At 31.1% G+C, this 16352-nt stretch overlaps 1 protein-coding gene across 1 annotated transcript; it reads left to right on the forward strand.

Moving 5' to 3' along the window:
• Positions 1–5589: 5589 nt before the first annotated feature.
• On the forward strand, positions 5590–7045 carry LOC121219580 (protein LIGHT-DEPENDENT SHORT HYPOCOTYLS 3). The gene has a single exon (XM_041097979.1). The coding sequence runs from the start codon at positions 6057–6059 to the stop codon at positions 6618–6620; it is 564 nt and encodes a 187-aa protein (XP_040953913.1). The 5' UTR covers positions 5590–6056; the 3' UTR covers positions 6621–7045.
• Positions 7046–16352: the final 9307 nt, after the last annotated feature.

Genomic DNA, 16352 nt, shown 5'->3' on the forward strand with positions numbered 1-16352 from the left:
AAAAATCCAAAATTTAACTTCTCTATTTAATTCCTTGATTTTGAAATTTTACATAATTTTCAATATAGTCCTTATTTAAGTTTTTATCAAATTAATCACTTAAAATCATCCACCAAATTATTCATAAAATCATTGACCATTCACATCATACATGAACATAATACTTTCATCACTTAGAACATAGAAAATGCTTATACACACTCAATTCTTACAATTTCACATCAAATTATATATTCAAATAAAAATAACATAATAATTGGAATAACTTATCCATTCTTTCTCCCACCTCCATCTTTATCTTCAAGCCTTCATGGTTGGTTTCATATGAAAGGACACTCTTGAATTAGAATTGGATGTGATATCTCACTTTAATTTCAAAGAATTTTAGGTTAGAAATATGCTTGAATAAGAAATGGACCAAATTGAAATAAATGGAAAATTTTTTCTTCTCTGTCCTCCCTCCATGCACCCTATGTTGGGGTTTTTATAGAAGAGAATAATTTCTCTTCATATCTCTAAACTTTTTTTATTTAATAATTAATTAATTAAATGGTTCACATTTAATCACATGATTTTAATCCAATGGTTATAATTTCTCCCATCAAAATATCTTTTTTTTTAAATTTAAAATCCAAAAATAATATTTAATGACAAAATAACCAAAATTCCCTTTAAGATATCTTTTTTCATATTTAAGACATAAGGGTAAAATAGTCATTTTACCCATTTCCATCACTCATTTGTTTTGACACATGACATACTTACGTGTACTAAGTAATTATTACTTATGTAGATATTATTTATTCATGGAATAGTTGTAATTAAACCCTTCTCTTACAAAAGGTAAAATTACACTCTAGTCTTCATACTTTTCACCACTTTTCAATCTAGTCCATATCTCAACTTTTCGACTCCACATATCAATTCATATTCATGTCACATTCAAATAAAAATTTCTTGAAATTTTGCCTTTTTTTAAAATAGTAAATTTGCACTTCTAATCTATCTTTCACAAATTTTCAATTTAATCTTTACTAAAATTTCACTATTCATTATTTCTCTTCCATTGTAAAATTTTTGACTTTACTATTAATATTCAATTATTAAAATTTTACTTTTGAGAAGATTTACCATTTATTTTTCGAATACTATTATTAGTGCCATTGAATTTTTTGAGATCTTACACCTTAGTTACCCCAAAATATGTTAACTAATCAATGAAATTGGATTCAAATAAAAAAATATACATATAAATAAAATGGATTCAAATATTTTAGTTTGTACGGACCAAATTGGTGTATGTTTAGACATCAGATATTCAATATTTTTTTATTTAAATTTACTTCAAATCTATTACAAACAAAAACTTGATATTTAAAAGAAAAATATTGTTATTCCAACATCTCGCCAACGTTAATTGAATTTAGGAGTTCACCAATGAAAAGGCTCATCCATCTAGAGAATCACCCGTATTTTACCTAAATATTTGACAGATGCCTCTCTTGTCATGTCCACAACATTCCAAGCATCATGGCCTCTTGCCACCAATCACTTACCATGTGACCTTTCCCAAGTGGTCACATCACTCATAACTCTACTTATTAGTTTATAAAGTAAGACTATTATTTGCTAAGGCCGATGTTAAGGTAGTTTATGAACAGTGCCAAAGAGTCGTGCTCATTGGTGTCTAGCACTGCTCAACTCATAAACTTTTCATATTTAGTGTTGGCAAATGTTGGTAACAAAACCTTTGAGATTTGATATTTACTGATTCTTTAGACGTGTGCAAGCCTATCCGTGATATCCAAACTATTTATAGCAACATATCTCGAAGATTGGTTTGGACTGGATCTAGGAAATCGACTTCCCTAATTTGAGGAGATTGGATCGGATTGGGTTAACAAGGAAGCATATCGTAAACAATCAAGACTTATCTTGTACTCATTGAAGATATTCTACATGTTGATTATCTTGTTGTTTTATTGTGGAGATTGATGTAATTGATCTAGTATGTTAGCAACTTTCGATTCTTTATAAATTGAGGAAACTTGTATAGGTGAGGTATTGATTTGAGAGCACTTATTCTTGTTCATTGAAGAGCATCTTTTTTAGTGCATTAACGTGCAAAATCAAGTGTGTTACTTGGTTTTTATCCTAAGTTTTTAGGGGGGAAAACTTAGAGGAGAGTGATCTAGCTCTTAGGTGTAAAAGTGATGAGTTTAATTTGGTGAGTGTTAAAGGTCATAATTACTTGTTGTACAAGATAGTGGATTGTCTCCCTTATAAGGCCTCACAAATGTAGGAAAACTAAATTATGTAAACATATCGTGAGTTCATTTTTTTTTCTGCTTTGTTTGTCATCAGTGCTTGAATTTGGTATTGCTTCTATCATTGCTTGTTTTTGCTTGCAAGTATCGTTTCAGAACTTACAACCCAATTACATTATCTCTAAGCTTTCACTTATAAAAGGACCACTCCTCCCATGAAAAGACTAGATCACTCTTTCTCTCCAAACCTCCACTCAATGACTCTCGACACGTTAACCATAGTATAAACCATATTACCCTAAACTTTGTATCAATAGCTCTTAAAGCAAGTAATGATTGCATATTTGATAGTTTTATTTTTTGTTATCTTTTTTTGAATGAAAGTTTACAATTGCAACTTAAAACATAAAATAGACATAATTATTACTATGTACACCATCAAATTAAAACATAATTAGTATTTAAATAATATATTTTAATTACCAATAAAATTTTAATTTAATAATAAAATAAAAATCAAATTCAAGTCTGAATAAATTACGCTTGTAACCTCTTAAAGAAAATGATATATTTTAATTAATAATCTCAAAACTATTTAATAATTAGTTATAGTTTAGACAATAGATTTCTACCAAGTATAAAGGATTAGGCTTTTTCACTTTTTACTGATAAAAATTATTACTAGTAATAAGTTTTTAGGCTAAAGTTGATTACCTACTTCATTCACTTTTTATGTTAAGCCTTAACTTCACTTAGGAAGAGATTTTTTAGAGATTTATTTGGATTGGAACGAAGTAATCATCATCCGTTAACTTATGGATCGGATTGAATCAAGCCATAGAAGGAACGATATCTAGTTGATTCAAGTCTTATCTCATGTTGTTTAGAAGATATTATTTGTGTATTTTTATCTTGCTTAAGGGATAATTGGTTGTAATAGATTTAGTATGTTATCAAGTCTCATTCACTTATATATGGTGGGGACTGTATAGGTTTCGTATTGAGGGAGAGCACTTTAATTTGTTCAGTAAGGGACATTTTTGTGAGTGGAGTTAGAGCTTGAAAACACTTGTTGTACAAGGTGCTAAGATAGTGAATATTCTCTCTGGACAAGGCCTCGTAGATATATGGAAACTGAACTATATAAACATCTTTAGTGTTCTTTATTTTTCTACACTTTTTATTACTAGTGGCTGAAGCAGTTGAGACTACTCTTAATATTGCTTCTAGCACTGTTCGTATCAACCTTCAAATATCAATTTGGACCCAACACTTTTATTTCAAGAAATTTGATTCTATTTTTGGATTTATTAACCGTGTTAACATTCTTATATTAAATTTAAGTTCATTGCAATGTTATTTTTTTGTTACATGACTGCTGAATATTTTTTTATTTAAAAATGTCACACTAACGAATTTAACAAAAATAACTTTAATGGAATTAACAATTAACTTGGATTTTAAAATTTAAAAAATAAAAAAAAATTATAATTATATGAAGAACATAAAAACACATTTCTCTCTTATTTTGATTTGATTTGTACATTCCTAATTTTTTTCCCTTCAAAGAGGTGGGGTTTTCAAGTATGTATGGCAAAACTAGGGTTGCTAGAGGCTGGGGCCGTCCCCTAAATTTAGTTCTTTTAAAATTTTAAAAATTTAAATTAAAAAAAAGGATAAAATTTTATTTTGCCCTCTTAAAAATATAAAAAAAATAATTTAATTCTTTAAATATTACAAAGATATAGAATATTAAAATGATAAAATTATATTTTTTCTATCGTAAAAATTATAATTAATTTCGGTCCACTAAAAATATTTTCTGGTTTCGTGGTATGCATACTACAAGTTGTCAACTTATAGAAGAGACATACTAAATTTTGCTTTACAGTTGAGGTTATGTTGGTGGATTTTATATCAAATTGCTTTTGGACCAATTTACTCCTAAGGCCCAACCAATTCTCTGATAATACTCGTAAATTGATATTCAAGCATTTTATTTATCCTTTTATTGCCTAAAATAATAAAAATAAAATTTGAATATATTCTTATATTTTTATTATAGAATTTATTCTTAATTTGTAAAATTAATTCTCTAGTATTAATATTTGTTACTTTGTAAAAAGAAAATTTATAGGTATAAAAAGCCTTTAAGAAAAAAAAAATCAATTAAGTTCCTCGATCTAATTTCCACCCAATTTTGTCGTTGCCTTTTATTTAAAAAATCAATTAAGCCCCTCCGCTAAAGATTTTTGTTTTTAAACCGGTAAACCAATCAAATGGCAACATGTGACATCATACCAATTGTTGGATAATGAGAATAGTCGTTAGAATATTTCATGCTGACATATGTTAATATTTGTAGCAATTAAATAATGGAAATTAGGTTTTTACAATATCTAGTCATACCAAAAATACTTTATAACATAAAAGTACTAACTTTTCAAGGTCTAAACTACTATACTACACTTAAAGAATTGGAAGTAAAAAATAAAAAATTATCAATAATAAAGAGAGGGTCTTGCAATTATCATTTTTTTCGTGGAAGGTCGACAACATTTGTTTTATCATGAAAATGACTGGCGAGCATTCATATTATCTAATGATTGGTCTGATGTCACGTGTTTTTTTAGAGACTTTAAAAATAAAAAATAATTTTCAAAAATGAAAATAAAAGTATTTTCAGAGGCTTATTTTTTTATTTGGAAAAGGGAAAACCAATCAAGTAATTACTAGAAGAAGTATACATTTGATTTTAGTATAATGTATAAATTTAAAATAAATGCTCATTGAAAACAGCAAACATGATCTAAAATAAAATTTTATATCTCCATCTCGCCTAACATATTTATTATTAAAACCCAAAATGCAAAAACTCACACATCTCTCTCTCTCGATTATTTTAGCGGTTTCGAATTCCACTTTGATCAATAGCATATCTAGAAAGGGTAATTTAGTTACAGACTGTTTAACTAAGATGGCATCGGACAGGAAACTCTTCGGGGCAACTTCTAATATTTTATTTTTTTAAAATTAGTTAATAAAAAAAAGGTTCTTAGTCATTTCAGTTTTCTGAGCAATTTTAAAGAGAGAATGGGGCCAACTGGAAGAAATTAAAAAAAATAAATAAAAAAGGAATGGTCATTTCGAAACAACAGTTTTCAATACTTTTATTTTAATATGGAAAAATATTTAATTTATTATCCATAAATAAGATCAGGGATAATAAAAATTTGATAAATCAAATTAATCACTATTATGTGAAATGAAAAACCCTGAAAGCTTTATATTGCTTCCAACTTCCCATCAATCTCATCAGCTCATCCACTGCTCTTCTTTTCTACTTAATGCCAAATCATAAGAAAATTACCATTTCAACTTAAAAGTTACGACTTTTTGCTCCTCAAAAATGGAAGTTGGGTCAGATATAAAGAAATAATTAGCACAAGCAGAGTCTTTCCTTCTTCATTAAGCCCTTAAACGCTAGTGTTTTTTTTTCCCTTTCCTCTTGAGTGTGTTGCTTTCATATAGACAGTGAAATCTGCCAAAAAAGAAATGGACTTATCTGGTAGCTAGCTGAAAGAATGAAAAACAAAACTAAGTTTTCAGTTCCTTCACTTGTCTTCCAACAGTCTCGACTTTGATTTGCTGTCTTTTTTTTTTTTAAGGTCTATATTAGGCTGTCTTATGGTCACTGAAAAAAGTGTTGTTATCATCAAAACCCTAGTTAAGATCCAAACATATCTTCTTTGTTGTAGCTAGCTATAAATTAAAAACTGTGAACTTTCCATGGATTCGATTGGAGAAATGGATATCTTTTCCAACTCCCAAAACGGGGGCACCCTTACGAACGTTAGCCATAACAGTGGCACTTCGTCTTCTTCAACCTCAAGCCGCTACGAGAACCAAAAGCGCCGTGACTGGAATACCTTTGGGCAGTACCTGAAGAATCATAGACCTCCACTTGCCTTGTCTAGGTGCAGTGGAGCTCATGTCCTGGAATTCCTTCGTTACCTTGACCAATTCGGCAAAACCAAAGTCCACACCCCAATCTGCCCTTTCTATGGCCACCCAAACCCGCCTGCACCTTGCCCATGCCCTCTCCGTCAAGCCTGGGGTAGCCTCGACGCTCTCATCGGTCGCCTCCGAGCCGCTTTTGAAGAAAATGGAGGAAAGCCTGAAGCAAACCCTTTCGGTGCACGAGCTGTGAGGCTTTATCTTCGTGAGGTTCGTGATTTGCAGTCGAAAGCAAGAGGGATTAGCTACGAGAAGAAGAAGCGTAAGAGACCACCACCTCAACAAATACCATCTCTGCAACTGCAAGTGCCACCACCACCACCAGGTGCTAGTTAAAAACAATCAATATGCATCAGCAAAAAAACCCCATATGCTTCTCATCCTTGATTGATCTATGTGGGGTACTACTTATCTTTAATTTTGCCATATCAGTATATGTTTAGGGTAGTTCTTTTTTTTTTTTTTTAAATTTTCAGTTTCCTGTGCTTTCAGTAATGCTTTTACAGATTTGTGGGGGATTCCTTTGAATCTACTTTTGATGCAAACAGTGTTAGTATTCTTCAGTAATGACTACTAGTAGTACTGCAAAAAAAAAAAGTCATTCTAGGAAGTGATTGTACTAGCAGTTTGTTGCCTAAGTTGAACCTTATGAGAGCAGCTAATATGCTCGATCATGGCTTTTCATGTACTTTGCAGCCAAACCATGTCTATTTGCACTTCGTTTCTCCATATTGTCTATGGAAAATGGCCATTGCCGTTCAGATTTGTGCCACCACTATAGTTGTTTAGTGTCTTTGTTGCAGATGGTAGTCAGTGTTTTCAACCCCTCCTTCTGACTTCCCTTCTGTTTTCTCTTTTTTTATTATTGTCTTGTCACTTTAATTTTACTGCTTTTACTGTCTGGAATTAGTTAATAATATTAAAGACCAAAAACATAAAAAAAGAAACATCAAAACAATCTAAACATTGGTTTCATCCCTATTTTGTTCAGTGATTAACAAGTTGAAAGTTCGTTAGTGGCCAGGAAATGGTCGATTAGATGTGCTGATTCGCCAGGGCGCTAGTCACTGGTGCTGTCATTTCAGTGCAGCAAAATATGGCAGACAATGTTTCATGATTTATATACATATATTTAGAGATTATTAACATATAATCTCATTTATAAATGAACTGATACTTTTTCTAATAATATAAATACATGAAACCTTAATAGTTAACTATTCTAGTTGTGGAGTTTTCCATCGTCCACTTTCCTTATTTGTCAGGTCAGAGTCTGAAAGGAGGTCCAAAAGTATTCAGACAGTTTAAATTTAGTAACACTCACATGAGCCTTTCACCATTGAAAATGTCATTTTTTATACCATGAGGTGAATAGTTAGCCTTCTGTAATTCTTCTAAAGCATAGGAATTTACCCTCAAAGTATTCAAACACAACTCCTTTTTATAACAACAGCATTATCAACTGAGTAACTCACTTCACCAAACATTGAAATCTTTGATTGCATTTTTCTTTTTTTTAAATCTCATGGACTCATACTTACAAATCGTATCAATGTTGAATAATCTAAACTCCTATTGGAGAAAAATAGAAATATAGCGTTAGGCAATCTCTATCTTTATACTTGTCAAAAAGAAAAAGACACATTTATCACTATTCCTTTGAATTCTCATTTCATATAGCATCTACTCTTGAAACCTATATATGATAGTTTGAAGAACTCATTTTTTTTGGATATATTTACATCTATACAATTTTTTTTTTGCCTTTTTAAGGCTTGCTTTACCCCTTAACCATCTTTTTTAGTTGAATTTGTATTTTAGCTCGAACCCACGTCCTTCTGCATCGACAATAATATTTATACCAATTGAGTTAAGACTTTCTCTCACTCTCACTCTCACTCTCACACACGCATAACCTTTTAGAGGTTGCTTATACATGGGTCATACTTTTCAAATGATACATTTGAGAAGATTTAACCATTATTTGATCATTTTGAAAGGCTTACCTCTTCTGTGAACAAGCTACAAAAAGTTGAGTCTTAATTTAAGCATTTAATATTAAGTCAATCAGATGAGCAAAATGTAAATCAAATTTCAGCACCATGGCTAATTGATTACCACCATACGATATTTCATACCTATCTACCCAAGAACCATTATGCGAGGGAACTTTTCTTGATTAATGTGGCCGACAGAACATATGTGATTGTCAAAGGGTCGGGTCATCCCTTTTGGATTTTATGATTAGCATTTGGCTTTAAAGAATAATTGAGACATTCCCTCTTAAGTCTTGAGCGAAGAAAAAAGGGGCATCTAATGGGAGTATTTTAGCCAATAAATGTATTAAACTAATACTACTATGATGGATGCTTGAGAACCTTCTTTTCCCTTTAAGGGAGAGCCGAGGTGATCTATATATGGATGTTACTAATTGTGGTTGCAATTAGTCCTCATATGTTTTTAATTATACAAATAGGGACCCCTTTGTGAGAAAAAAGGTTATACAAAATATTATCTTTTAGATGTCATCATATATGCTTATCTAAGATTGTGTTGGAAAGATTACGATCATTCAAATATTTAAAGCCTACTTAGTCGGTCACCATTAACTTTTTTTTCTTTTGACATTACTTGCTCATAATAAGCAACCAAGAACACTTTCTTTCATTTGTTCCTCTATTCGAAATCGATTCAACTAGATTTAGAGACCCCATTTCTCTATTATCAACAAATAATACTTATTTTCTCCTACAAGAGGTCTGATCTTCAAATGTAGTATGCATGCATGTGTATTTATCTATGCATATATGTACGTATGTATGTATGTATGTATGTATGTATGTATGCTATCTAATATGGTTTTCTAGTTCCCATTCTCATAAGATGCTTTCTAGCTCTACCTTGAATGCCACCTTGATTGGTTTTGCGTCTTCAATTTATCAATATAAATATTTGAAATAAAAATAAAACAAATTTACCATGCACGTAATTAAAGTGTATAGGCAATTGGGCAGATATATGTATATATCCATGTATGTTGGCAGAGTTGTTCATGAATGGAAGTGATATACGGTTGGTTGATTAAATATAAACCCTAATTATAATTATATAGGATATGGATATATAACCTTTTTGCTTTCATATATACATATTCATGATGAATACATGTTGGGAAAAGTCAGCTATTGCAAGCAAGATGAAAACCTATCTAGCTCCAAGTGCATGCAGTATGGTGAATAATTGAAGGTATATATGGTATTATAACTTCAAGAATCTTTTTTCAAGTTGAAAGACTGGAATTTGATTAATGGTCATAAATATATATATGAACCCTAATACATCTGTCACTTGATTCATATTTGAAATCATATTATACATAATATATATTAATGTTTGGAATCGGCTAACAAGTTGTAGATAATGGAATTTGAAACACCAGTTTATCATATTGTTCTAAAACAAAAGGGGCAGAGAATAGATTTTAGTGCCTAATCAAAGTCAAAATTCAGCTGCGAACAGGTTTTTCCATTGAAAATTAAAAAAAAAGACATTTAATTTACGCATGTTTTCCTTGATCAAAATCAGGAGACGTTTTTTTTTTCCATATAAATGGCTGCCTACATATAAAATATATATAACTCCTCGATTCTGCAAAAGTTGGATGCTATTTTGTGTATATTTTATGACTATTTGTGTTGTGGAATACGTGTATGGATGGATTATCATAATTAGTGGACTTTGGACTTTAGGGGATTAATATCCTGACTTGTTTCAAGTAGACAAAAAAACAAAGGGAGGCATGAGAAATATATTGTTTAGTAAAAACAGTACAAAAATGGAGGCACTAGAAGCCAAAGGGTGAAGACAGTAAGCCCCAAAATTTACCTTCCCCATAAGCCTAGCTATTTGTGATATATATACTTATGCAGGCTATTGCTAGCTATTTGTCTGAACCCCACCCCCTGCAAAAGCAAAGGTCGACCCCCGGCCCCTCCTTTGCCATTTCTCTGATCCCTATCGTTTACACTCATGTTCGCAATGCATAGGACGATTTAGCCCTATCCTTATCCATGTATATGAGGCTAACAGGAAAAAGTATAATTCTCCCAAAGAATCTCGGTGTTTGGTTTATTGCTCGTGTTCATCCCAAACAATCGCAGAAGTTGTCTACTTGTAATGTGCTAAAGGTATTTGAGTTGTAAAATTAATTTGCCCAATTTTTTTAAAAAATGTTTTCAATGTTAAAATTCAGCTGGTCAAGTAAGGAAAATGTGTCTAATCAGGTCAGCAAAACTTTCTTCGATTCAAAATTTTTAAATAAAATCAAATTTCGAGTTAATTGAATTGAGTTATTTGATTTTTTAAGTCAACTCGAATAAGTGATTTGAGTTTTGAGTCAAGTCGAGTTGAATTTTACAATTCGAATAACTCGAATAATTCGAATAACAAATTAGTGTAAACACCTCTTTGGTCCCTGTCAATTTTGAAGAAATTGGTTTCCCTCAACAAAAATTACAAAAGAAAATCAAAATATTTATAAAAATTCTAAAATTTATATTTATTAAAAAATTTTAAAATCTTTTAAAAATATATATAAAGAATGTTAAAATTTAAAAATTTTCTAACAAAATAATTTTAGGATCTAAATAAGTTAATTAATGATTCAAGTTTATCATACTAAAGTACTTTTTTTTGAATATTTTTTTAAATATATATGGTTTCAAATTTGAAAAAAAAATTCATACTAAAGAATGTTAAAAATCTTGTTACAATACAACTAATTCCATAATTTCCATTGTCCTCGAAGGTAAACCTTACATGATTCCTACAATCAAATAAAAACACAAGTGAAAATCACAAAATCAACGATGAGAACAAGTATTAACAATGTCTATAAACTAACAACAAAAGACAATCAAAGTTTGCAATTAATATGTAAACAACAAGGCGATCGGTATCACCCTATAGAAGAAACAAAGTTTAGTCCTCGAGACTTTAATTTTACGTTTGTTGCACAAGCAACCCACCCAAACTCTCAATTGGAATTGAAAACGATTCCACACACAACAGTTCGACTTCTTCTAGTTGAGAATATTGAGCGATATTTCATTGATGCCTAGTCGCTTCCCCAGCCCTCAGCTATGGACCCACTACTAGTTGCTCCATGTACGGAGGCTGTGCATTACTCTCAACCTCATCGAAATTGGCTCGGTTGGATGACATCTTTTATCTATATGAAAACACAGTTCAATTGAGTCAGGAAATATCACACTATCATAGGTTATATAATGACATGTATTTCTAGACTCCATACATGCTACGTTCAGTCCGAGAATCGACTAAACATAGCTCTGATACCACTAAATGTAACACTCCTAACCCATCCCGTCACTGGATAGGGTTATAAGCATTACAGTACAATAAGAAAACATTTAACCTTAATACATCTCAATACAATAATTAAACATTGCTTAAGTAAATCACATAAATATAATCAACATATGCATTTGTCCCTAAATCGAGCCTTCTAGGCCCAAAATAACTTAGAAGCAGTTCAAGACTATTTGAAACAAAACAAAAAATTTGAGAAAAATTTGGAAAACATGGGTCACATGACCGTGTGGCTAGGCCGTGTAACAATCGAACAAAGGACACACAACAGTGTCCCAGCTCGTGTCCTCACCCGTGTAACTCACTGAGTAGGGTCACACGGTCGTGTCACAGGCCGTGTAACTCTCTGAGTTGTCATACACGGCCGCGCACTCACTGACTTAAAACACTAAGAAATTTCAAATGACACACGGTCGTGTCGCCAGGCCATGTGATCTAAAAATTAACCCAAAATTCATGCCATTTCAAGGCCAATCATATCTAGCCATCCATAAATTTGGCATACATTCAGAGATTTAAAACATCATTTACACACACCTAACATGCATTTCAAACATCCTAATTCATCTAACCAATATGCCATTCAAAGCACACAATATACCAAAACATATTTACCAAACAAGTCAATATTGTCATATCCAAGCATACACTAGTCATTTAACCACTACATGATACCACAAATGACCATTTCCAAACCATCACATACATACCAAAAGAGCCTTATATACAAGTACTTATAGAATGGCCAAAATGACTTAACTTAAACAAGCATTAAAAGTTCATCAAATTCAAACATCAACTTCACAAGCAAGAACATACCAAATCACCATTAACACATTCATAAACTACATTACAAAAGATCCTATACATGCCATTATAACCTTGGAAAAAGTACTCAAAAACTACTAAAATGGTTGCTAGATAGTGTGATAAGTCTCCAACGAGCTTCCAACCGATCGAGCATCTGAATATCTATAAAACAAAGAAAGTAATACGTAAGCAACGGGTGCTTAGTAAGCTCATATAAACTTAAACCATAACTTACCATTTCATTAAGACAATTCATAAATTAATCATAAAATCATTACAATGCCATAAGCTTAGTATAAGCCTATACAACATCATCAACTCACAAGTTAGTAAGCTCATCCATGATGCATATGAACTTAACCATAATATGAGTAGATTTCATATGCACATCATTTATTACATTTACCTTTTCATAAATTAGAACCATTTCATTTACTTACTACCTTGACATTCCTTTTCTTACTCGTTGAATCATCTAGAATTGCATCAGATACTCGAGAATACTCATACACATAGTGTGTCTTTCCACATAACTGTAACATTTCCTTTTCAATAATGCTCACACGAGCTGTGAAGTGGGCTTGCTTACACGAGCTATGGGTCAAAATGTAAGCTATACGATGTTACTCACACGAGTTGTGAGAATCCACAACAAATGCAGGACCTCAACCATCGATAGGACATTCATGACTAGCACTCAAAATATGAAACCCCTAATGACATGTCATTTGTATCCTAAGAATTCTTAAAGTTCAAACGGGACTCGTTATCCATCAATATTCATACGTCGATGCATTTACAATTTCATGTCCATTTATATTAACATAACATAGCAAATAATCAATTTAACTGTGATAGCCCGAAATAGGGCCTAATCGGAATAGTGGTTTCGTAACCACAAATCCGAAGTGAAATAGTTTAATTTTATAAATTTTTATTAGTTACTGATTGATTGAAATATTGTGTGAAAATATGGATAGGAAATTTTAATGCTTTAGTGCTTAATTGAATTTTTAGGACTAAATTGAGAAAAATGCAAAGTGTGTCTAATTAGTGATTAAATGACTTAATGAATTATTGCATGAAATTGGAAGTGTTTATGTGGAAATTAACCATAAATTAGTGTTATGGACACAAAAGGGTATTCTAAAAAATATTAAGTATGGGTCAGGGATTTTTGTCCAAATTGGGTAAAAGACAAAATAAAGAGAAAATAAGGGTCTGTTTGATGACGGAATTGATTTGCGGAAATCATTTCCAACTTTCCAGTGTTTGATTGGCGGAAAACATTTCCATTGGAAATGAACTCCAAAACAAGGGAAATGGGTTACATTTAGGGAAAATGTCTTACCCCTTTCAATTTCCGTAAGACATTTTCCGTGCTCTCCTCTCTATCGCCTCCTTCATTCCTTCCTTCATTCCGGTAGAAAACTGTTTTTGTTTATCGATTTTCCAGTAACTTGTTTTTTTTAATTATTCAATACTTGTTTTTTTAACACAATTAACAAATAATTTATTTGATATTAGTTTTTTCAATTATAACGATTAATATTGTAGCTTAATAATTGAGTATTATTAAAATAAATCATTGCATATAAGTAAAAATAATTTAAAATATAAAAATTTATTAATATATGTAAAAACAACTTTTCCGAAAAATATTTTTAAAAAATCTGCCAAGCAGCAGAAAATATTTACACAGATTCAATCAAACACCAGAAAATATTTCCAGTAAATCATTTTACAGAAAAGTAAACATTTTCCAGAAATCATTTTAACGGAAAATATTTTACTGGCAATCAAACAGACCCTAAGTGTCCATCTTTCAAAAAATCAGAAGCTTGCTGCCGAAAGTTCAGGTTACCATAGTTAAGGGTTTTGATTTTCCTAAGCTCAATTGTAAGTGATTTCTTGCCCCGTTTTTAATTATTTCGTATTTTTATGCTTATTGAAGCTTGAATTTCATGTTTCTACCATTTAATTTAAATGAAATTAAAGTTAAAAATTGACCATTCATGATATAATTGTAAATTGATTAGTGATGTTAGATAATGAATGTTTGAAGTGTTTAATTACAAGTTTTAACTAGATGAATTTCAATGAAAAATGTTGAAAAAGGGCTAAATTGTGAAAGATGGTAAAGTGGTGCATAAAGTTGTGATTTTGTGAAATTGAGGCCCGTTATGAACATGAAATATGATTTAGTGAAGTTTGAAATTTAAGAATTTAAGAGAATTTATTTTTACGAGCTTAGGGACAAAAGTGGAATTTTTGAAAAGTTATGGGGAAAAATGTAAATGTGTCAAAAATGTTGTGTATGAATTGTATTTGAATGGAATATTGATAAAATGTATTAAATTGTGTTAATATAGATCAAGAAAGAAGAAATATGCAAGTGATGGGGAAAAAGAGAAAGTTATCGACTAAATTACAAAATAGTCGTTTTGCATCCGAGGTAAGTTATATGTAAATAATAGTTATATTTGTATAAATTGTGAATTAATTTGATATGTGAATAATATGAATGTGGAAGGAAAGTTGTTCATGAATTATTCAAGTGATAAAGTGTGAAAATAAAGTGTTAAGTGTAAATTCCCCGGTTGAACTTAGGAATAGAATTGGATACAAGTGACATGTCACTAGAGACCAGTGTTACAGTGTTACAGTGAGTCCGGGTGCTGGGTGATCTAGCATGTGTTGCAGAACTTGAAGCTGTGTGAGCAGACCTATGGACATTTCCAGTGTTATTGATCAGTGGTAGCTTCGGCTACATTTCAGTGGTAGCTTGGCTACATCCAGTGGTAGCTTCGGCTACATATAGTGGTAGCTTCGGCTACATATCAGTGTGCACTTATGTGCAAATCTCTACGTATCCGTGTATATTCCAAGTGTCAACGAGATTAAAATGATTAAAGTGAATATGAATGTTAAGTGTGAAAATGTATATGTAAGTGAATTGGTAAGATTGTGTATGTTAAGTGATTGAAATTGCTAAGAATGTTTGATTAGTTATATGTTTAAAAGTGTAATTATTAATTGAGTAATATTGTTTACATGTAACTTACTAAGCTATTTAATAGCTTACACATCTCTTTCTTTCCCTTTGTTTTTAGTGATTTGAACTTGATCGAATAGTGGACCGTCGGAGCTCGTATCACACTATCATAACCATCTCGGTATTATGTGCTTCAAAATGTTAAACTATGGCATGTATAAGAGTCTAATATTTTGAGCATGTCCAATAATGGCTAATTTAGCTATTGAGTAAGTATTAAGAAATTGGAGTTATGTATGTTTAAATGTCAATGGTAACTAATCAAAGAAGCAGTTTCTTTGACAGCACAGTGACGTGAATGTGAAAAATCACCATAAATAGTAGAAATGGAATTAGAGGGTGAATGATATATAGAATAAATATTATCAAGTCTATTTTACATGAAAGAAACGGTGTAGGCAAAGGAATTTATATTTTGAGAATTTAAATTTAGTGAGACAGGGTCAGAATGGTTGAAGTCCCTGTTCTAACTTTGAAAATATTATAAATTGTACAAAAAATTTTAGGTCATAATTTATATTTTAGATCCTTAGTGAGTTATTTTCAAAAATTATGGTAACCTTATATGATTTGTACAATAGATATTTATTTTTAGCGCCAAGAGGTAATTGTCGAGCTGTGAAACAGGGAACTTATGAATAACTGTCATGTGCTAGTCAAATTCTGAAAACTTTATGGTAAGTAGGAATTGAGTCTAGTTTCACGGAAAATTTACGGATTTAAATTTTTAGTTTCGTAACTCAAGTTATAATTAAATTAGTGACAGTTGTGCAGGTGGACAGTGTTGTTATGAACAGTGAATTTAATTTTAA

Source organism: Gossypium hirsutum, chromosome D07 (genome assembly GCF_007990345.1).
Source record: "Gossypium hirsutum isolate 1008001.06 chromosome D07, Gossypium_hirsutum_v2.1, whole genome shotgun sequence".
Taxonomy (NCBI): Eukaryota; Viridiplantae; Streptophyta; class Magnoliopsida; order Malvales; family Malvaceae; genus Gossypium; species Gossypium hirsutum.

Excerpts from the sequence above, each read along its gene's own strand:
- LOC121219580 (XM_041097979.1), top strand. The coding sequence starts at position 6,057 with ATGGATTCGATTGGAGAAATGGATATCTTTTCCAACTCCCAAAACGGG.